This window comes from Python bivittatus, unplaced genomic scaffold, assembly GCF_059951505.1.
Source record: "Python bivittatus isolate LINGU-HERP-01145 unplaced genomic scaffold, Pbiv_v1 ctg000790_np1212, whole genome shotgun sequence".
Classification (NCBI taxonomy): domain Eukaryota; kingdom Metazoa; phylum Chordata; class Lepidosauria; order Squamata; family Pythonidae; genus Python; species Python bivittatus.
In genome coordinates this window covers 7,302,278-7,325,178 of record NW_028277110.1, presented here as the reverse complement: position 1 = coordinate 7,325,178, position 22,901 = coordinate 7,302,278, and the positions used below count along the sequence as shown (strand labels likewise).

General features: G+C 45.0%; 1 protein-coding gene across 6 annotated transcripts in view; it reads right to left on the bottom strand.

The window, feature by feature from the left end:
- STARD8 (StAR related lipid transfer domain containing 8) overlaps positions 1–22,901 on the bottom strand; it is a 92,636-nt gene that overhangs the window by 20,749 nt on the left and 48,986 nt on the right. For 5 of the 6 annotated variants that reach the window (XM_088129252.1, XM_088129255.1, XM_088129257.1 and 2 more), the window contains 4 exons: positions 17,636–17,707; positions 10,472–10,553; positions 6,799–6,862; positions 2,806–4,133 (listed from right to left, as the gene is read on the bottom strand). In XM_088129252.1, coding sequence (XP_087985378.1) covers positions 2,806–4,133; positions 6,799–6,862; positions 10,472–10,553; positions 17,636–17,707 — 1,546 coding nt within the window. The remainder of the gene's footprint in view (positions 1–2,805; positions 4,134–6,798; positions 6,863–10,471; positions 10,554–17,635; positions 17,708–22,901) is intronic. The other variant, XM_088129254.1, reaches the window with a different exon arrangement.

Genomic DNA, 22,901 nt, shown 5'->3' with positions numbered 1-22,901 from the left:
AACTTGATGTCCTAATGGCGCTTCCAGCCCATCATGAAGGCACAGATGGCCCTGGAGTTTCTGTCCTTGCTTCCCTGTTGCCACTGCAACTCACTAGAGGGCACCAAACGCCCACTCCGAATTTTAACATTTCACCCGAAGGACCAATTTCTTCTTTTTATTCTTCCTCACGCTGGGATTTCAGGCTTGTGGATTTACTTAGTACCATAGTGGTACCGAGGGCCCGGGCCCTTACTACCACTATGGTACTAAGTAAATCCACAAGCCTGTAATTGGTGCAATGATACTGTAGTAGTCACCACATTAAAAAAGAGTGTGCTGCTCTGTGAGGCGAAAAAGAAAATCAGGCTATGTCTTTCCTTGGGATAGCCCAAATGGATGGAAGAGCAGATAGGCTTTCAAGAGAACTCCACGCTCTGTGGCATTTGTGGCTAGCCATAAGAAAGGGCTTGCCCAATACCGTTCGCTGGTCTGTGCAGTGGCTGGGTGAAGTTGGGATCTCAGGTCACCTTGCCCATGGGGTGAGTGACGTCATGAGTAAATTACGCAATTCACGGATGTGTGGGATGACTTCTCTTTGCAGGCTGGAGGGGATGCAGCTGACTGTGCCCTTGATTGTTCATCACAGAATTCCCTCCCTCGTAACGTCCTGGAGCAGAACCCAGGACAGAGAGGTGGAAGGTGACAGACAGCTTCTGGCTCACTGGTCTCCCGGATCTTTGGTTGGGGAGCCTGACATCCTAATGTCTCGCTCTGCATTTCTAGTCCTACATCCATGTCTGGCAATAAAAAATGTCTCAGCGCTCTAAGAGGACAAAGAACAAAATCGCCTCTCACGCATGACTTCTACAACTAACAAGGACTCTGTTGTTGAACTTCATTTCTTGCTGGCAGAAATAGCATCTGGCAAAGTGCAATTTTAAGACCAGACCTATTTGCTTTAAAATTAAATACAATAAAAAATTAGCCAGAGTGGAATTAAGGTCATATGGCTAAGAATGTTGTCAGAAAGTCTGGTGCTCAAATCTTCTGTGGCCCGGATGGAAGGTGCAAGAAGGCTGCCCTTCTAGATGAGGCAAAGACTCCCTTCTGCTGTCATTCAAATTGAACAACATGCCACAAGTAAAAATCGAGTATTAAAAGTAGTTTAGTTGGAAGCCTATGGCCTCATAATGTGTACCTTTGCTGTGGACTATCAATACATTAAGCCTTTGTTAAATTGGCAGATTTTCCCAGTTTAGTTTAGAAAACAAGTTCGAAAAAATATTATCTTTAGAGTTAGAGGGAAAACAGTTGTGAAATGTTCTAAAACTTTTTTCTTGTTTTTTGTCTAACACAAGTGAAAGGTGAAGTACTCTTCCTCTAAGAGATCCATAACAGCTCAGCTGCTCATTGTTCATTGCTCAACAGTTAGGTCTGTTCTTGAAAAGAATTAGATGGGCAAACACTGAATACCACCCACGGTGTTGCAACTTTCCATCTTGAGAGTGAGACACCCCATCACTGGAGTAGCTTAGTTATGGGTAAAGAGAAGACAGATCAGGATTTGGTGCCAGAGGGCAAATCAGCCACGGTTCTTGATTCCCAGTCCTTCAGCAACTGCAACATGACGTTTTCCATTTGAAAAGAAGAAACCAGTGCCAGTGCTTCCTTCTTTAGTTCTGAATGTATGTCTCTTGCACCTGGCAAGGTTGGCAAAAATTGGAGCCCCACTACAACCTGATGTCCTGAGCCACAAGCTTCCCTTCCCCTAAGACTATGGTGCAGCCTCCCCCGCTCTCCAAAAGTTGATTCTGAGTTATATTTTTAATGGGAAAAAAGAGCAAATCTACTCAGTATTTGAGGAATGATCATATCACTATTTTAATTTGGTTTTAATTGAATTAAAATCTGATCAAACCCAATTTAGGTATTGTCTTGGAACTACCTATTCTTTTTGCCTTGGCCCAGCCACAGGGTTCTGGGGCACGGCCCCTGGCAGTCCATTCAAAGTCCACACCCAGTCTTGGATCCAAAAACGCCTCACCTGCCCTGTGCCTTAGGTACCGACCAGACTCCCAACTCCTGCCTAAAATGCTGTCAAGCCAGTCGTCGTGCAGTGGGGAAAGGTTGGTCTTAGGTAAGAACTGCCTTCGGCACCACTGCGGCTATCACGCTCTTTCAGTCCAGGATGTTGTTGAGATAAAATTAGTTATCTAAGCTGCCTTCAACTCATGAAGAAAAATCGGGACAAAAATACAATCCATCAATCAACAATTAAACACTGTTATAAATAACTTCTGTAAAATTATTTGAATCCCAGAAAATTCTTGAAGTCTATTATTGATATTTCATTACACTGAATTGTAGATAGTGGTTTTCCTTTTTACATGCAATACCAAACATATTGCCAAATCCCAACTTCACCCTAAAGAAATTCCTGGAGGTATGAGGGCATTTCTCCAAAACTATTACTATTTCTGCCCTGAGAACAGAAAGTATATCTTGCAAATATTTGACAACAAATTGGACACAAGGACTCCCCAAAAAATACAACACTGGCCCATCATCAATGGCCACTGAACGAGGGTGAGAGAATTCTATCCCAATTTCGAACAGTGACCAGGTAGACCCAGTGGGTATTTCTATCTTCAGCTGGAGGGACTGGAAGATGTAAGATCTTAAATTATTACTACTATTTATTAAATTGACAGGCTACTCCATCCCAACTCTGGGCAGCATATAGATGGACTCTCCAAGGGAGAGAAGAGGATCACAAGTTTCCTAATTACCAAAATGTTCCCTCCAAATCATTCCTGGCCTTACCTGCAAGGCCTTGTAAGCGATGCACCCACTCCAGAGTCTCTCCGCTCCCGCATTTCTATATCCTCAGTCTCATTCAAAGAGTGGGGAGTGTTCTCAAAGTCACTGGTGGAAGTGCCAACGTCAGACATGGAATGATTCTCCAAGTTCAGGTTGGTGGGCTCCTCTCCAGAATCTGTCTCCTCATCCCTTTCCTCCACCTCAATAGTTTCATCTTCCATGCTCAACCTAATTGCCTTTGACCAGAACTCTATTTTTTGCTGGAGCCCCCAAATACATTCCAGGATGTCATCTAGGTTTTTAAAGATCTCTTCCGAGTGCAGATCAAAGATGTCATCCCCACTCCCAAATTCAGGAACATTATCATATTGGCTGGTGCAGCTATATGTGGAACAGTTTGAAGGGCTCCTTGGTCGGTATTCCAGGGCACCAGGAGAGTTGTCCACAAGGATACTACTGCTGATTTCAATTCCACCTGCCAAAGGGATTGAGGCTTTGGGGCTAGATTTCCAGTCTGTCAAGCAGCTGCTGTCCAAGGGGCATAAACCTTCAATGGAGAGAGATTTGGGGAAAGTGCCTGGTATACAGTCCCCTGGGATGTGGAATAAAGAATCCCTTTTAAATTCAGTTTGGTAATCCCACCTTCTGGCATCCCATTTCTTGTTCAGAGTTGTTTCATAATCCTCTAAATAAATGCTACCATGTTTGGGCTTATATTGCAGCTTGTTTCCAACTGAGGCCAGAGCCTGATTAGTCCCACAGCCTGTTGAGAGAAGAGTTTTAGTGCGGTAGAAAGAACGTGAAATTTCATTTCCTACTACAACCTCCGTCCCAGAGACAGATTCCTTGGTGTCCTTCAAAGAGTTCCAACTAGACGTAATGTGAGTTCTATCCCCAACTTGAGCTTTAGCAGAGTCCAATTTCTCCTTGTCCTTCCTTCCCAGAGATTTGATTCTTTTGAGGAAAGTCCATGTCTGACGTTTCTTGGGTTCTTCCTTGTGTTTTTCATTTGAAGACCGCGCTGTTGGTGAATGGTTGCTCAAGCTTTGGATAGAGTTGGTTAAGGTTGGAGAGTTCTGGGTGGAGGATGAATGGGGTGGCATGACCACAAGAGCCAAGGTCCCACCAGTACTGTCGGTGCTGTGCAGTGAACTGGCCTCCAAATGAGTGCTAATATTTTCCTGGCTGGAAAATTTCTTCATTGTGAAGTCTCTCTGCAAGCTCTCTCCAAGATATTCATTTGAACCAATTTGGGAGCATCTTTTGCTGTTCCTTTGGAAGGCCCATTGTTCACCAATAGCACAAAAGTCTTCATCATCCAAGTCTTCATTCTAGATCAAGCACAGAAATCCGAGTCATTGGACAACCAGGTGGGCAGAGACTGGATCCAAAGGAGCCACGGCCTCTTTGCACATTCATAAACCCTACTTTATGACCTCAGCTAGATGACTGCCAATTGATTCAGAGAACTAATCCAGAAGAATTGTACACTGGATTACCTGGCCCGTCCCCTACCATTCATTCAAAACCTAACTGTGAGAGAATCTTCAGGGTAATTACTGAAAGTCCATCTTAAATTGGTGATTCTTTTGAAAGGGCAAAACACATCTCTTTTAATTATTTATATCCATTTTAGTCTCCTTTCCATACCAGTAATCTCAAAACCTCTTAATCATAATTCAGATCAAGGAACTACACAGGTCCTGGGCTACTCATGATACCTTCTCTTGGAATATGGGTAGTTTCTCAAATTAAATATTAAAAATTAAAATGACAGGAATCTCGTGAGAATTGGCAATCCTTGAATTGGGGGAGGGTGCCTAGAAAGGCGGTCGATCTCCGATAGTGCTGCAGATTGGGCATATGATACCAAAGAGTTTTGTGTGGACCAGAATCCCCTCAACTGCATCAGTTCCTGGAATACTGAGATTTCTGGGGCTGGATACGATGGGAGAGGATAGATTGAGGAGGGTGGGGAAAAGTTTGGTCTACTGGTGAAGGCACCAGCCTAAAAACCAGGAGACTCTGAGTTCTAGTCCTGCCTTAGGCATGAAAGCTGGCTGGGTGACTTTGGGCCAGTCCCTCTCTCTCAGCCCAACTCACCTCAAGGGGCTGTTGTTGTGGGGAAAATAGGAGGAGGAAGGAGTATTAGGTGTGTTCACCACCTTGAGCTATAGCTAGAGATTAGCTGTTCCTGACTGGGTTGAACTTTAAAGTAAGATTTCCCTAACTTAAATCTTCACATTTAAATCTAGATGATGGATGCAGGTAATAAGTAAAATGTGCTGAATTAGTCTGAGTTTCTGCTAAACGTGGGTTTGGATCAGGTCAAAGAATTAATCAGACTATGGACTGGAGAGCCAGGGTCACAGTATGAGCAAAGGTTCGCCAGCTGCTGAGGAGAATTCAGAGGTTTGCACCTGCAAAACATGTGGACTATCTTACTCCAATTATAGATGGCTTTTTCACTTCTGTCATCTTGGTGGACAGATTTTTAAAAAAGCTCGTATCATGGGTCAGGTGGACTGAATCTATAGAGCAGGGTTTTTTAGGCTGCAACCTGAGACAACAGTACTCAGTCATCACTGAAGAATTTCCCAGATCATAGTAAGGAATTTTATGTAAGTTATCTTACAGCTGGCACGAACCCTAGAGTCATCTATTACAGTATATGGCATTTCCCCCCCTACTTTCTGACATGGATATACCACAAGAAGGTCACCATCACAGGGCAGAATGACCCCCCAGAGCCACTGATGATTTTGCTTACATAGGAAGATGGCTGAATTTTTAAAATGTTTTCTGTTTCGTTAATTATATTGGATCTCTGTCCATTGACCATAGTAAAGTTTGTTTATTCACGGAAAGTGCCATGGACACCACTGTCCTTACTTATGCCAAGACTGGAGACTCCTCCTCCCTCCCTCCCTCCCTCCCTCCCAGAAACGAGGCTCCCTGAAACGAGGCTCAGAATGCAGCCCCTTCCAGGACCTGGAAGGGGAGCACAGCACACCCCCAGGCGCCGAGCCAGCTTTGGCCTGAGCAGTTGCCTGGAGGTCTCTGCCTTAGGGCAACGGCACCTTTTCCCAGGGTCAGCAGCTGCTTTCAGATATTGCAGAGGGAGGCTGCTTTTGTGTGCTCACCTGCTCTGAACCATTTTTTACAGACTGAATGCAAAGGGCTTCTGCCCAGCCTGACTGCTGACTCTAGGGCGAGAAGAATTTTCTTCATGGCCAGCCGCCCACCAAGGCATCCTTCACAGGGAACTCATCTTGTTTATCCCCTTCTGTCATCTTGCTTGGGTGGTTTTGTTCTTGCTGATTTCTCCTTCGTCTACAAGGATTTTATGCTGCCTGAAGATTTCTGAACTGGCTTCTTTTGACCTGAGAGTTTTATTAATTGTTTGCCACACTTGCTGTGTTCAACCTGAGCAGTTGAGGACCTAGCTAATTCATTCACATGACACACTTAACCTGGTTAGCATTAGCCTTAATTAGAGGGGGTATTGAGTCATGGTCCCCAGGATGTTTGTTTCAATGTACTGTAGTATGCAATCTCAGGAAACTGGTTTAATTCAGGAGGAATGAAGTACAACGTGTGTACAGAGAACTATATTCTTTAGTGAAAAGGCAGGGTGTAAGTTATCTATCGCTCCAGGTAAATAGCTAGAGTTTTAGTTTCTGCATCTGATGTCCACAGCTCGCCCACGGGGCCTGTTCCACTCTCCACCCCCAGGATCTCTATTTCTCAGGCTCCCAAGAATTGCAGCCCAGGAGCCTCCAGCTGAGCTCCCTGGTGTTGCTCTTGGAAAGTGGCACCCGGACAGGTGGATGTGCATGTGGAACCAGGGCGCTGCGGGCATCCAGGTGATGGTGGCAAGGATCGGTCAGGGTGTGCTCCCCACTGGACTAAGCCTGTGTGCAGCTTAGCTTCCCCCAGGACATGGGCTGGCTTCTCAGGCCCATCACAACCATTGCACAGCACGCCACAGCTGACCTGTTTCTGCTGAAAGTGGACTTCCAGCTTCATCGAGGCACACAAGTTCAGGGTGATGAGCCTCCTGCAAGGAAGAAAAGTGAGCAGTTTCACTCAGTCGCTCAGCCACGGTGGCATCTGGGAGGCTGCTCGTGCTATTTAAAAACAAGCGGCCCTTGTTTCAGGCCATTGTCACTTAACACGCAAACAGCTGGTGATCAAGGGAGCATGCAGGGCTACACACACGCACACCCACACACTTTGGTTTGGGGAGGGCAGGCTCAGCCTCATGGAGGTGTGCTGCTTTCCCATCCCTCCCACACAAGAAGGTGCCAGATCACGTGCCCATTGCCCTCCAGAGCCAGAAGCTTTAAGCCATTCGAACACGCCAGCGGGCAGTCTTTGCACCTCGTGCCAGCAAGCGCTTCTTGGTCTCAGATGCGGAAAAGGACCGTTGTCCTTCCCAGCCCCTTCTCAGCTGAAAGGATCACTTCTGAGTGCATTTGGACTGATACCACTTCTGTTTTCATGAGAAAAAGCCAAAGGGCTTGGGCAAAACCCTCTGCGTCCAGGTCCGCTGACCTTACTTCTATTATTCACATTTTAAATTACGGCCGCTCTTTTTGACAAAGCTCTAAAGTGTATCCAATCAAGATTAAAATTAACCTGGAACAAAGAAAGAATGGAAATAAAACAGCAACAACACCCGGAGAGCAACAGATCAGGAAAAGCAACCACCGTGGTTCTAATTATCATCATCTTCCACAGGGGTCAAAGGTAATCCAAACTGCTCCCAAAAGCTGTCACTGCCAGCGTGCAAAAGGCTGAAGAGTGGTGGAGGGAGCCCTAAGTCCGGGGCCAGAATCGCGGTGACTGAGCTGGACCACGAAGGCGGCTGACCTCCCACCTAAAGCAGGACCACAGGGAAGGTGGCCCTGGAGGACCAAGCCCATGCTGGGAGGCCTTCAGAATGAACCACGGTAAAAGGCAGAAGATTTCCTGAACCTGAAGAGAAACCAGAGCGGGGATGCCCACTTACTCCCGAAGCTCTGGCTCAAGCTATTTGATGTAACCAGCTTGTCAGAGGCCTCTTCATCAACGAAACTGAGCATAAGATCAGCCTCTGTGCAGCTGACAGAACCCCAATATTAGCAGCACCTGTTCCTAACTTGCAAGAGGAATCAGCAAAATTTGAGGCTGTGGTGGGCTTAAAAATAAACTTTCTGAAATTCAAATTGTTCTTTCCAAACATTATTTTTAAAATTTATACTTGCAGGGAAAAGATCAAGGCTTTGTTTAAAAAAAGTGTTATATTTAAAAACATCTCACAGTGGGTTTGGAATTCCTTTTTATTATGATGCTTTCCACTTAGGAAATATTGTATGGCTATTAGCAGAGATGGAATCCAGAATCTGGGTGGAAATGGAGGCCCCAGAAGGACACTGCTGGGATATTAAAAACTCCTGCTAAAAGTTTTAAAGCCAATGACAAAAAGGGTCTAAAGCCAATCCCTTTTGGAGTGCTAATTTAAATCTGGGTGAAATGGCTAAAAACCTTAGCTCCTCCTTGTCCTCTTATTTCTATTTTTAGCCACCCTAAATTCCCCACAGCCACTTCGATAAGATCAACCAGAAATGACACAAACTGAAGGATTTCTATTATTCCAGTAATCTTATTAATTTAGAGTTGAGATTTAATGTCCTACTGTGATTACAGTTCAGGTCTTTTCTTTTTAATTTAGAAATAAAAGTTCAAGCAAAGAGACCTTGGTTTATGAAGCAGTGGTACTGAATCAAGAGTGGAATACAACATGGAAGTGGAAACTAGCATCATCGTCCTCAGCCCAAATTAGAGGAAATTTCCTTAAACTATTGCATAGATGGCATATGGCTCCTTATAAACTAGCCTGCATGAACAAAAAAGGCTCCTCTTTTTGTTCCAATGGTTGTGAGGAAACCAACGTATTTCCACTTGTGGTGGTCACATCCCCGTCTCTTTTCCTTCTGGTCTGAGGAGCTTTTGGAGATTGGTAAAGTTATAAAAATGCCAGCTGGTGGGGACTAGGAGGTGTGCCCTCCCTGCCCTAGCGCCCGCCCTCTGGAACATTCTCCCTCCAGAGATTAGGATAGCCCCGACCCTGTTGGCCTTTCGTAAGGCCTTGAAGGCCTGGTTGTGTGCCTGGGCCTGGGGCCCCGAGTGTGTTAAGGGCTCCATTTCCTGATTATATTAACATTTATGGTTATGATTTTTCTTGGCTGCTATATATATATTTATTTTTTGTATTGTGTTTGCACTTGGTTTTAATTGATTTTATGATTGTTCGCCGCCAGAGTCACTTGCTTGAGATGGGCGGCCATAGAAATTGAATAAATAAATAAAAATTAATTAATTAATGCATCTCCAACTTGCCTTGATGAATATACAGGCATTCCTCAGTTAATGACCACTTGTTCAGTGACCATTAAAGTTACGATGGTGCTGAATAAGTGGTGGTTACGACTGGCCCTCAAAGTTCCATCTGGCCCACGCCCCCGTGGTCACATAGTTGCAATCTAGGCACCATGAACATGAACAGGCTGCCAGCTCCTACAGTTCCTTCCAGAGGAGACCAAGAGGCAACCAAGCAGCACCATGAATTTTAAGGCAGAGGCTGAACTAGTTTAGTGACAGGTCACTGGCCAGTCAAATCTATGCCTGAGCCTGATAAGGCAGCTTCATGCATGTTTCAAGAGCAGAGAAACAGACCTTTCCAGCTCAGGAGAAGTATGTCTGTATTATCAAGCTCATGGAGAACAACAAGAGAGCAGATATGCCTCTTTCTGACATATTAGGAGGCAGGAACTCAGAGACAGCACACGGGGGCTTCCCAGCCATCACCCTGAGGAAAGGGTCTGCCTCTAAGCTCAGGGTCTTCCTCTTCTCACAGCATCACTTCAAGCGTTTCACTCAGAGTTGCAGCGCTTTAGGTGAATGATACTTAAATATCCAATTTTCCTCCCAGCATGAGGAGAAACTCAAATGGAGAAAGGATCACCATCAGGTTCTGACTGCAAAACATTTGAGATTTCAGAGCTAATCTCATCACCCTTCTGGCCAGCCTTTAGGAAAGATGCTTGAGAGAGAGTCCTCGGTGAGGTCCCCAACGCAGCAGCATCCATCGGGGAATGTCTCATCTAGGTTGCTTTTGTCTTAGCTTCTGTGACTAAAAATAAATAAGCAGTCACCTACGATGCCCAGAGCATCTTTTGTATAGCCAAGTATGTCCCCGAGGCATTCTCTGAAACTGGAAAGGGGCGGGGGCAGGGGGGGCAGTCTACCTGCGCAGAGAAAGGGAAGAGACAAGCCCCTCCCCTCCCCTCCCCTCCTGGGCCTCTGTGGCAACCATTTGGCGAGAGGGTCCACCTGATGCTCCCCAAATTCCAAGCAGGTCTCCCGGCCCCAAGGAATGCATCTCCAGAGCAGAGAAAGAAGGCCCGACGAGGGGCAGCAGACAAGACGAGCAGGGGGTGGGCAGATCTCCTCTCTGGAGGGAGGCGGGTGGTCAACCGGTCCGTCCATCCGCTGGCAACTGAAGGACGCCCCAGCCAGTGGGAGCAACAGAAAGGGTCTCCTCCCCGCCCCCGCCCCCAAGCCCCCAGCACCCTGCAGGCTCCTCCCCGCCTCCCGACCACTCTGAGGATTATAGCAATCCGACCTGCAGAGGGATTTGAGGGTAGCCTTGTCCAGAAAGCGGTGGAGCTTCTTCACAGTGGCGATGTCCAGAGGGAAGAGCGACTCTGAGAACGAGAAGGAGGAGAAGCAAGTGAGGCGCCCGGCGGCTGAGAAAGGGAGCTGCTGTTCAAGAGGCTGGGCTGGCTCTGACCTGGAGAGCCCTAAACGTGTCCCTCAGTCTGCTCCTTCCTTTTAGAGCTAGGACTTTCTACAACTTGCTTGGGTGATGTGATTACAAAATGGCAGCTTCAGTTTCATACAGAACAAGTTGCTAGTCCCTACTGAAAAACACAAACACTTGATTTAAAGTATTGTCGAAGGCTTTCACGGCCGGCATACGATGGCTGGTGTGGGTCTTCCGGGCTGTGTGGCCATGTTCTGGAAGTTTTGTTTCCTAACGTTTTGCCAGCACCTGTGACCGGCATCTTCAGAGTGCAGGAGCACAGACAGGAGCAGTTCTCTCTGTGCCCAGGATGATGTGACCCTTTTGTGGGTATTTATAGAGATCTGAGGGTGGGGGGAAAGGGGAGGATTGGGGGGGGGGGGTGGGGGTTGGGTTACTGAGTGGCTGCTTGTTTTGGTGTCAGCATCAGTGTGTATCTTCCTGGGGATTAGGCAGGGTTTTTTCTTCTACTGAATTGTTAAGGAGGGGCTTCTGGGGGTGATTAGCAAGTTCATTGTGTGAACTGTTCACAGTCCTGGTGGTTGAGCTGAGTTCGTTGACCTTTTGCAGGCTGTATTTTTCAGGATTGGTAGCCAGGTTTTGTTGATTTTTAGACTCTCCTCTTTTTTATTGAAACTGTGCTGGTGTTTGTGAATCTCATCACCCTGGGCACAGAGTCACGTTACCCTGGACAAGGGTCACATCACCCTGGGCACAGAGAGAACTGCTCCTGTCTGTGCTCCTGCTCTCTGAAGATGCCGGTCACAGGTGCTGGCAAAACGTTAGGAAACAAAACTTCCAGAACACGGCCACACAGCCCGGAAGACCCACATCAGCCACTTGATTTAAAGTTTGGTGCCTTTAAGTGTGTCCAATTCAACCAGCTAGATTAAAATCAAAGGATTTTTAAAACAAAAACAGTCCGACTTATCAATTATAACCTCTTTAAAAACAGGTCAAAGGTGAAATAAATACACAAACAGGCAGTACTTAAAACTGAATCACTTATCAAAGATATTGAGGTAAATGGTACTTTTTCTCTCTGGAAAAACTTCACTCCAGGAAGCATCAACAATTTTACCTTAAAGCAAAATGCTTTCACTGTCTGATTGCTGAAGGTAAGAAGATACATTATATAATAATGTACCTGCAGTATTTACAGCTATGTACATTTTGTCAATTTTGCAATGAGTTCAGTCAGGAACTTTGACTATGAACGGTTCTTCTTGCATGGAAAATCCCCATCCTGTCCAGCAACTACCCGGAGATGCCTGGGAAGGGGAGCTGCTCGAAAAACCTTGCTGTTCGCAGAGGAATTGATTCTAGGGAAATCTGCCGTTCCCCCCCAAGCAGACAGAAGAATCCTGATACTTTGGGGCAAATGCCCGGGCAGTGGGGCAGGCCTGGGGGTCAGCTGAGGAGAAGGCGTTCTCTCCTTCATCTTAGCAATGTGGGGAGATGTGGACAAGCTAAAATCCAGCCGGAAACAAAAGCAGTCTTTAACCAAACTGAAGACAGGGCAATGAAGCCAATAGCTTCTACATCCAATGATCTGGGGTGCAACAAAAGAATCATGGGGCGGGGGGGACAGGGGGAACAAAACACAGCACGTTATCACTTCTTGGCCGCAGGATGTCCCTAGACCGCAGCAGAGACGTCCTGAAAACTGCCATCTGTTATATGCTCCCCTGGGCACTTTCCTTCGTGCCAGGGTGGAAACGTCTCCGGAGACAAACCTTCTGGACACAAGGTGAGGGTTTTTAACGTTTATTGCAATAAGCGGGGAGAATCTACACAATCAGACTGGATCTCCCAGGAGCCAGGTCCCGCCCCCTCTCTCTTATTCCCGGCTGGCGCACCCGCCACCCCTTCCTCGTTCCCCACTGGCTGAGGTACTCGGAGGTTACGTTCTTCGCGACCGCCTCCGTGACGTTTCCTAGCTCCTCCCATTACATACATCGCGTGCTCATTATAATTAGCTCATTACTTAAACGGGGTGTGTCAGTTACTGTTCATTAGGTGATTGCTCATGCGTAATCTGGTCTTCAAGGTCATGAGTTCATCCATTTGTGGTTACCTCAGAAAATAAAAAAAAAAACGCCCCAAACTTGTCCTTGCCTCCAGTTACTTTGGATACATCACCTCACTTATCTCACATCTAATGGTTCTCTACACTATCCAAACCCAGATATGGTGATCCAAGGAAGACCCGTGTTGGCCTTGGGAACTAGCAATTGGCAAGGTCTCATTTACAAAACCCCAGCAGGAAACTCTGAAGTATGGTCCAATCTTGTTACTGGTGGATTCTGTATTTGAGAATTTGCCTACCCGCAAAAAAATTATTTGTAACTGCAAAATCAATACTTGAGGCGCTTTCGCCGCCATCTGCAGACATGCAGAGCAGCAGAAAACTTGGGTTGCCTGGTGCGCACCTTCCCAGCTGAGGTTTCGGTATTTGCTAACTCAGTGTTCGCGGTGACCACATAGAACATAATGACCACAAATAACGAGAATCCTCTGTACACGGAGAGAAATGACACTTCCCTCAGTTCTGTGGACAAAGAAGTCTCCGAGCACTCGCAGCACAATCTAACCCTGGACCTATTCGTTCAGAAGCAAATCCAACTTAGTTCAATACGTATCGGTCCCACCCACGTCCTCAAGATTGCAGCTCATGCTGTTTTTCTTTCTTCTCTGAACGAGTTGTCCAGTGAGCAGAAGCTGAACTGGAACCAGCCTTCAAAACCTCAGTCTGGTCTGGGCCCCCAGCTTTCAGCACTTTTTGAAGCTTTAATGCATTCCTGGAACCTGCCAATATTTTGCACACGCAAGTCATAGCCCGCCGCAGCTGGACAATATGGGGTTTCCCTATCCAAGTCCAGCCAACAAAGCTGCTTATTCCTGCACCAGCCTGGAGCCCCCCCCCCCCCCCAAACTATTAGAACCAGGATATGCCAGCATTCCTTGGACACCCTGTAAAATCTCTGGCCAGAGGACTGCCTGGAGGGAAAACTTCAGGAATGCAAAACAGCTGATAGCAAAAGCAGTGGAAGTTTTGCACAGCAGGTTGGTGCTTCTGCAGTTTAGCAAGTGTGCCTGAGCTACGTCCCTAGGAGGAGGAAGCAGGAACAGAACAGAAATGCATCAGAATAAGCATGATGCGCTTCTTCAAAGGTATAATTTAGCAACAAAGCAGTAGTGAGTTAGATAACAATCACTGAATCAATTAGAAGCAATTATTAGATGCATCGGTATTTCCAGAACTCAAAATAGTTGTTGGGAGACCTGAATGGAACCAAAGGATTCTTTCCGTTTTATACGCACACACGGTATTTCCTTTTCCATCCCAGCCCCAAGCTCCTGTGGCTTACAGAAGTTTGGAAGTGAAAGGAGACATGTTTTTATCAGGACTGTGGAAGAGGAAGAAAGACTTTTAAAAATCTTTTGAACAGTGTTTTTGTGTACTGAAAATAAAGTTTCATTTGAAACCAGAATAGTTCCTTTAGCTCACGGTTTCTTATTTTATCAATTGATTTCCCACTTGTTGCAGCACACTGCTTACATGCCTCACTAGTGGGGAAAGTCTCTCCTTCCCCACCCCTCCATCCATACAAGGGCAAGCATGTGGTCTGCATATGCGTCTGAGCTGAGGAAGCAGGTAGTAATGGGTGGTTTGACCCTCCTTCTCCTGCCACCTAAAAAGCGGAGGGGGGGAGCAGGGAGAGAGTTGATAACGGGTCAGATTTGGGGGTCAGAAACACTGTAGCTCCTCACATACCCATGTGCCAGAGCTGGACAAGATCTTTATGTGTTGTTCTTGTTGTCATTCAATCCTTTCTACCTTTTTCAACTCCCTGAGTTTTTCCAAGAATCAAGGACCTTTCCAATGACTCTTTTGCATGATGTGTCTAAAATATCAAACGTTCACCTTCATTCTTAGGTTTTCCAGCAATCATTCATGTTTTATTCTGACCAGTATGGAATCATTTGTTTTTCTTGCAGTACAATGTATTCTTTGCAATTATCTCCAGCATCACAATTCAAGGGCAATGGCTTTTCCTCTTTCAGCCTTTCTGATCGACCGGCTTTCACAATATTGGTAAAATCATGACCTTGACAATGGCCTTATTGCCAGGGTGATGTCCCTCTGCACTTTAATATTTGTCATAGTTTCTCCCCCAAAGTATCTTTATGTCATAACGACAGTCAACATCTCTGTGAACCTTTGAGCCTAGAAAGATATATGACTACTTCAACTTCTTTTCTGCCTCTTTGCACTGGGTTGATACTGACTGTTGACATAATCTTAGGTTGTTGTTTTTTTAATTTCAGCAGACTGACTTCTGCACACTCTTCTTTCAGCTTCAGCAAGGGATCTCTTAAGTCTTCCTCACTTCCAGACATCTTGATGATTTATGTTTTTCCCAGCAATATTAATTCAGTTTTTTGACTGTACTATTTATAGTTTTATTTTGAGGTCAAAATATCCAATTATTTCGGAAAGGTTGCATTTATTAAGAAAATAATTATTTACATGATGGAACAAAAGCATTTGAGCAATTTTGTGGAATGACAACTTCATGATAATGCCAGAATATGTCAAGGCATTTTCTAAGAGTTTCACAGTCTCTAAATATGAAATAATCCTCATCAATTTTGGTATCCCATGTACTTAGGCAGTAGAAATGCTAAAGGTGGAGCGTTTCCATCCTTACCCTTTGAGCCTGATCCAACTGCCACCAATACCCCAGTCCTCAGTCAAAAAGAAGTACAAATTTTAGTGTCTGCTGTGCCATGGTGGTTCTTCCAAACCTTTTCTTCCTGGGGTTGCTGCTGAGCCGTGGTGCATGCTCTTTCTGCTCCTGCAAGTAACCTACATGTCAAAGGCTCATTTCACTTTCTGTGTCTTCTAGTCCAGCATATTGCATGTTATACAGGGGGACAGTATACTACCTTGATACATACCTTTCCTCATTTTGAACCATTTAGTTGCTCCAGTTTCCATTCTAACTGTTGTGTCCTGGTCATCATACAAATACTTCATTACACAAGTGAAGTACAATACCCCCATGTTTTTAACAGCTCTCCATCAAAACCATAATAAATACAGTAGAAATAAACTTCTTTTCAGAACTCCAGTGGCTTTTCCAATGTCCAACAAACATTACCACTGTGTTCTCAGGTGCCCCTACCTCTTCTGAATCCAGCTGAAACATCTGATGCTTCTCATTCCATGTGTTTTTCAAGTCTGGATTAAAAATATTGAACATTACTTTACAAATCTGTAAATACGGGCAACTGTTCAGAAGTCTGAACATTCTTCACCACTGCTCTTCTTTGATATTGGAATATAAATTAACATTTTCAGCCCCTTGCCTACTACTGTGGTTTCAGTATCTGCTTACAATTGCAATTAGCACTTTAACTGCATCATCTATTAAGGTTTTAAACAGTTCTTCTGACATTTTATCAACTCCTATAGCTTTGTTGCCAGCAATATTTCTAGAGTTCATTAAACTTCATGTTCCAGAATGTTTGGGTCCAGTCCAGTGATCGATGTTTCATCAATTTTGGGATCTCTTTTGTACAGTTCTTCCATATATTCATGCTGGGTTTTTTTCATTGTGTCTTCAGTAGATCTTTACCTTCTTTGTCTTTATCAGGCCCATGTTTGCATAAAAGTTCCCTTTATTTCTTTAATTTTTAAAACAAAAACCTTTATCTTTCCCATTTGATTGTTATTCTCAAACAAGCAAACAAATAAAATATAACTCCTCTCTTCTTGTTTTTCTCTGGAACTCAGTGCTTATTTTGGCAAATATTACTTTTTGCTTTCCACCTTTCTTCAGCTATTTTCAACTTATTAGCAGAGAGCCATTATGCTTTTTGTATTTCAGGATTTTGTTTGTTTGCTACATTTTTAATGAAGTCATAAATTTCAGTCCTGAATTCTTCAGTTCATTCTATCTATCCCTAAAAGCTTAAAAGTCCCCCCTCCCACCATTCCAAGGCAAGAGGTCAATGTTGGGTTTATTGAACAGAATCTTTGGGAAGATGTGTGATAAGCAAAGGCAGAAAGAAAGCATAATCCTTCTATGGATCCTTTTCTTGTGAAATTGCTTCTAAAGAATCTTGCTAAAGGATCGCTTCCTACTGCCCAGGAAAAGTCAGACAACTGAGATTGCTGAACTACAACTATAGGCAGCCCCATCATCATGACCATGACTGAGGGATGCTAGGAGTTGCAGTCCAGCAACTTCTGAATGGCCACTGAGTTCAAGTCTTTGCCATATACTCTTAGTGTAGCAGCCACACTGCCTGGTATTGCGGCCAGGCTATCTGGAATCTTTGACAAGCCAATGCAAGCTTCCATTTGTAGGCTCCCTCCACCCAGGGAATCTTCCTATCCAGCTTCAGCCCCTGGACCAGGAACACTTCTTGGAGTTCTTGATGTTGGTGTTGCTTGCTCCTTCAAACTGGTAGCCTATGTTCCTGGTCTTAGCTTTGGAACCAGAACTACATGGAGTGTGGCAAGAGCTTCAACTTAACAGGAAGGAGTATCTGGCCACATTAAGAAGAAGCAGGGGCAAACAGTCAAAAAGCTGCTGGGGAAAGGCTGGTATGGCCGGACCCAGATGGAAAGTCTACGTAAAGTGTGCAAAGGTGGAGATGAGCAAGCAGAGAGTAACAGAATCCAACTGGAAGACAATGGGAAGTGGGGGAATTACAGCAGAGGAGGGGGCAAAATCTTCTTCCAGAGATTTCAAAACTGCAGCTATAAATAACACCCACCCAATTCAATCACTGTCTTCATTGTCTCAGGGGCCAAGAAAGGCCATCTGATTACTTCAAGGATGAATGCAGGGACCACTCTCGACAAATTTTTGCAAAGCAACCAACATGCCCATTGTGGTGAAGAGTGCTCGCTCCTAATGTGCACACTATCCCAGCTGGCCCTGCAGAAACACCAGAGAAGCTTCCTACCTTCATACATTTGTACATATTGAGGAAATCCAGCGGCTCGCAGCCAGGCACAAGCTTCCTTGGCCTCAGCTTCTGAAAGAAAGCCAAGGAACAGTGATGAGGTGATGCAGCAAAATAACTCATAATCTTTGCATCTGCCAAACATATTGTACTTAACTGAAAACAATGGAAGGAGAGCAGTGCAAAAATAGTTAATTGCAGGTTAGTGAAGGTAAAATTTCTCTGGACTATAAACCAGAGTGTCCTCAAAAGGGCTTTAGACCAGCTTAATATTTTAGCATTTTTTCAATGAATGCAAGACTGAATGCATGATACCTTAAGCTCAGGACTACTTAATATGAAAACTGTAGCTCTTTTTTTCTTTTGAGTAATGCCCACACTGTATACAGTATACATTGGGGAGTTAAAATCAGGACCATAGCATGTGCAGTTTGGGTAGGACCCTTATTTACCATACCCCAGGATTCAGAATGCCCTTTGCTATGCCTGCTAGCTAACAGAATTTATCCATTTACAATACACTTCAGTGCATACCTTGGTAAAAGTTATCCTCCTTGGGTTCAGCAGGATTTAATTTCAGGTAAGTGTTCACAACAATATTGCAACATTAGCAGAGTCAACTTCAGGATCTGGACCTTAAAACTACCCAATTTCTCCCATTTCATTGCACTGAAGGAATTTAGATGACACGGGAGCTGTCCAGGTGGTTCACAAATATTGAGGAAGATACAATAGATACAGTACTTGGCTTTTTTTTCTTTTTTCTTTTGATTTTATAAATGCAAGCCCGCATCACAGCCAGGGTCACTGTGCTTAACAAGCCACAAGGATCTAAAAGAGAACTGCTTAAGTCATTCTGGGTTTCCGGAAAAAGAGGAGCTGCTTCAACACCCCACAAGCAGGAGCCACCCCTTCCAGGACAGCATTTTCTGTTCCAAATCAATTAAGCCACAGCAGTCTGCAGTGGGTCCACAACACCAGGATTGTTGCACTATTAGCAAAACACTGATCTTTATGCACATGAGTCCTACACAGCCCTTTTAAGGCAAGGCATCTCTATGATTCTCTCAAAATGGCTGCGCAAAGTATAATCTGGATTGAAATGACTATGCCAGATGGATTAACACAAGAGAGGCAATCGATTCTCTAGTGTGAATTGCCATGGAATCTGTCTTCAAGCAAGGCCAGAGGATGGGATGAAGGCAGTCTCAGCAGGAGCCTTTCTTGGCTCAGGGACGGGACGGTTAAACAGAGAATCCTCTGCACAGCATCAACCAATGTGGCCTCCAAGGTGAAGTTCTTGTGCATCAGACTCAAGAGCTGCCCACTGTTTATGACTCTGGGATGAATCAATAGAACAAGACTATAAGACGATATTGCTCTGTAGAATACCACTCAAACCAGAACAAAATAAGTCACTCACTTGCCAAAGTTCAGCAGAAGAGCAGCATGGGGCAAGAAAGAGAACAAAGGCAGACTCTTCAGCCTTGCCCTTCCACTGATTCTGGAAGACCAACAGTGTTTAGCCAACCCCTGCTGTGTTGTGACTCTCAAGCCAACTGGAGTTACTGCAGAAGGCAGCCTCCACCGATTACTCAAGAATTTAACCCAAAGTAATAGGATCTCACAGCAGCTGCACATGATAGCTGCATGACAGCCCTGATCAATTTCTGTTAGGATGAGTTATCTATTTCACAACTAAGGATTTTTTTTTCAAAATTTGCTTGGAGACAGAAATGCTAATTTAGTAATAATTCCTCATTGATTTTCAGAAATAATACCTTAGTGTACACTCTGGATCTGGGATACACAGTTAACCTAATGATGGCCCAAAAGTGTCTCCTTATATAGGCTCCCGGCTGGAAAACAGAGCTGACTACGCCCATCACTGCTTGGTCTTTGGGAAAACAAAAACCATTAAAAAAAACACAGTTCCAATAGTCAGCTGAAGAGGATCCGGCTACACGGAGATCCTCCAGCTGCGTTATGCATTTTCAGTCACCAAAAGAGCAATGTTCCAAGCAAAGACACAGGCACACAAGGTGTATTATCTCTTGCAGAGCACAGGGGGCAAGCAAGCTCACACCTGGAGGCAGAGAGCCGCTGACAATAAAAGACCGAAGCCAAGCAGGTCTCAGATCCACCATCCAGGCAACCTCTTGGGCTTTTAGGAAGCACAAGGTAGATTTAAAACCACTGTTCCCTCCGGGAGATAGTTGCTTGCTGCTCCCCAGGAGCACATGGAAGGAAGCAGGCAGAATCAAAGCACCTCTGCAGACCCAGCCTGGCAAGCTCTCTGCCAGTGCAGCAAAGAACATGGGCGTGTTAACCAGGCAGGCCTGGGATCCTGGTGAACTCTGCTTCACATCAGCACTGGAATGGGAACTCCAAACCAGGCATTTCCTTCCTCCCTTCCTTCCTTCCTGCTGTTCCACAGAGCCCTGGATGTAGGCCAGGGGCGGGGGGGAGGGTTTGCCGGAAAGAGGCAGAAGCCAGCCCTTCTGACTATCAGAACAGAGTTTGTTTTTGTATCAAGTTCTTCAGCCACCCAGACTGCACGTGCAAAAAACAAAGAAATTTGGGGCAGGCATATGGAAAAAAATATGTCTTTCTGGACACCAGCGTCAAAGCTATCCAAGCCACTCCCTCCAAGTCAAGAGACTTCAGGAGTTTTCCTGCCCCTCCCAAAGGGTTGACCAAAGTGCTCTGAGTCAGCCCTGACTCCATTGCACAGTCAACTGTGCACGACTAACACTCCCCTGTTTTATTTTAAACAGCCTGTATGTGTGTACAGACATATATACACATATCCCCAAGCCAATACAGTCCAACATAAATGTATATGCATACAGGATTCCGAAACAGTATTAACTACTGCTTTTCTGTATGTGCTAGATTTACAAATGACTTTACTATTTCTCTGCTAATCCAGCAGTGAATCAGCTGTGGTGGTATGATGTCTATTTCCCATTCTTTTTTTTTTCTTCCTTGAGGTAGCAAATTATGCATTAACTAAAATCCATGCGTGGTACCCTCGGTTTTAGGCACCCAGCTTTGAAAAGGGTGGCAGTGCTTCAGATTTTAAATGTTTTCCTGCTTGCTGAGCTCCAAGACAGCTGTGATTGTCAAACGTCCCGGATTAAGCAGCTTTTCTCTGCTGTGCTGACCTGCTGGCATCGTCCACGCTGGCGTGTTTCAAGATACAAATCCAGCTCATGTGCACAGAGTTCTCCTGTGTGGAATGTTTTGACAGGAGTCCCCTAAAAAGGAAGCCTGTCCTTGGACTTGGGCACACAGGAGCCTGCATCTGCACAGACGGACCGAGACAAGCTCTTCTGTGAGAGCAGTTTGCTGTTGGCTGCTGCTTCTCTTTGGGAACATCAATTTGTTCCATATCAGCTCTGAACTGAATCTATTAAAGTCTGACCAAACTGCCCTTGGGGAAAGGAAGACATGGTAGACATTCATTAATTTCACCTTAATTAATTTCATTAACTTGATCTTCTAGCTGTGGGGACCCCACAAAAGTCCCTGCAACCGTAAGCCCAAAACATTTCACTCAGGAGCTCGTACACTTAGAACACATATCAGATAGCAAAGAACCCGCTGCCTCCACCCCGGGATAGGCTCATTTTCCTGCCAAAAGTATCTGTGTGGAAGAACTCTGCCCATCGCATATGGTAAAGCTAGCATCTCCTTCAAGCTGAACTAAACTCTGGGCGACTTCATGAACACAGCTACCTAATCTTCTTGGCAGCAGTACAGAAGCAGTTCGCCACTGCTGTTTTCTGGGATGCTTTTTAACTTTCCAGTCCAGCCTCCTATCCAGATCAGCCAAGGACACCTGGGCACCACCATCTAACTGAGCAATCAGCTGTTTAAAAGATGATACAGACAGTCCCCAGTTTAAGAATGAGTTCCGTTCCCAAAGTCTGTCCTTAAGCTGAATTTTTATGTAAGTCGGAGTGTATTTAACTCAGATTTTGCTACAATAGGCTCTGTTCTTAATGGGCCATCTGTAAACCGGGTGTCCTCAACCCAGGGACTGCCTGGTAATAAAGAACTGCAGAATCAAGAATCCACTCAAAGCTCAGGAAACTTGTTTTGCTATACCTGAACCTGTTCCGTTGGAGCTTTAACACAGTGTTCATATTTTTATTTATTTTATAATGTATTCAATACCTGTGCACGCCAGGCCATTTGGTATATACAAAGGGGTTTCCTGAGCCAGGTGACTCACATGCAGGCTATAGGGAATTCCACATCAGGGCTTTCAATTCAGTGTTTCTGGCATGTGCAGCAATGCCACCAGGACTGTAGCTGAGGGGGCTACGGGGATGACTCCAGCACATGCCATGACACAGCCCACCACCCATCCTCAGAGCCCTCTTGGCCAGAATCAGCATCGTGCTTGGAAGCCATCCAGCCTGGAAGTCTTTTGGTTACCACTTCATCAGGGCAAATTGGGTGGTCTCCTTGCTTCAGTGAAGCAAATCAGGTCACCTTCACCGCTCGAACTGCCTAGAAGAAATGTCATGCCTTCTTTTACAAAGTTTATTTGTGAGGTGGCCCAGGAAAGTTAATGGACTTAATTTATAGAGCAGAGTTTACCCTTCCCTGCAAGAAATGCGTGCTAGATATGAATATGTATTTCCTATCTTGTAGAATGTGGCCTTTATTTTTGGAACTCAAGTTATTAGCTGACTCTATAGTTGCAGGCACTTGGCTTCCTAATTCTAAATTTACTTTCTTCACCCCTCCCTCAACCCCAACTGGTTTGTACCTCACAGACCTCTGAGTGCTCTTTAAAAAAGAAAAGAATCAATCAACAAGCCTCTCTCTGTCTCTTCTTTTATAAAAGCATCAAAACCCCCAGGCTCTGAATCTTAACTGTAAGATCCTAAATTCCTCCTTTAAAATAGGCACACAGTCAAGTCGTGTGTCGAAAAAAAGCCACATCACAAAGCTGCCTATATGTGACATCACGGAAAGCTGTGAAAGAGGAGAGTGGGCAGATGTGGGCAGGCTTTTCTAAGGATCAGCTGTTGCTCTCATGTGGCCCAACATAAATGGCTTTTCCAAAGTTTAATATGAGCTATTTCATGGCTTAGGCATATCAATGCTCTTCTGTTTGGTGTAAAGAATGCATGCACACTGGAAAAGGCTGACGTATCTGCCATACTTAGGCACCGGGAAATCCTGTTGCAGAGGCTAATTGCAGGCAGACTTATGATACCGGCCTGGAGAGCCCGTTCCTTCACTACAA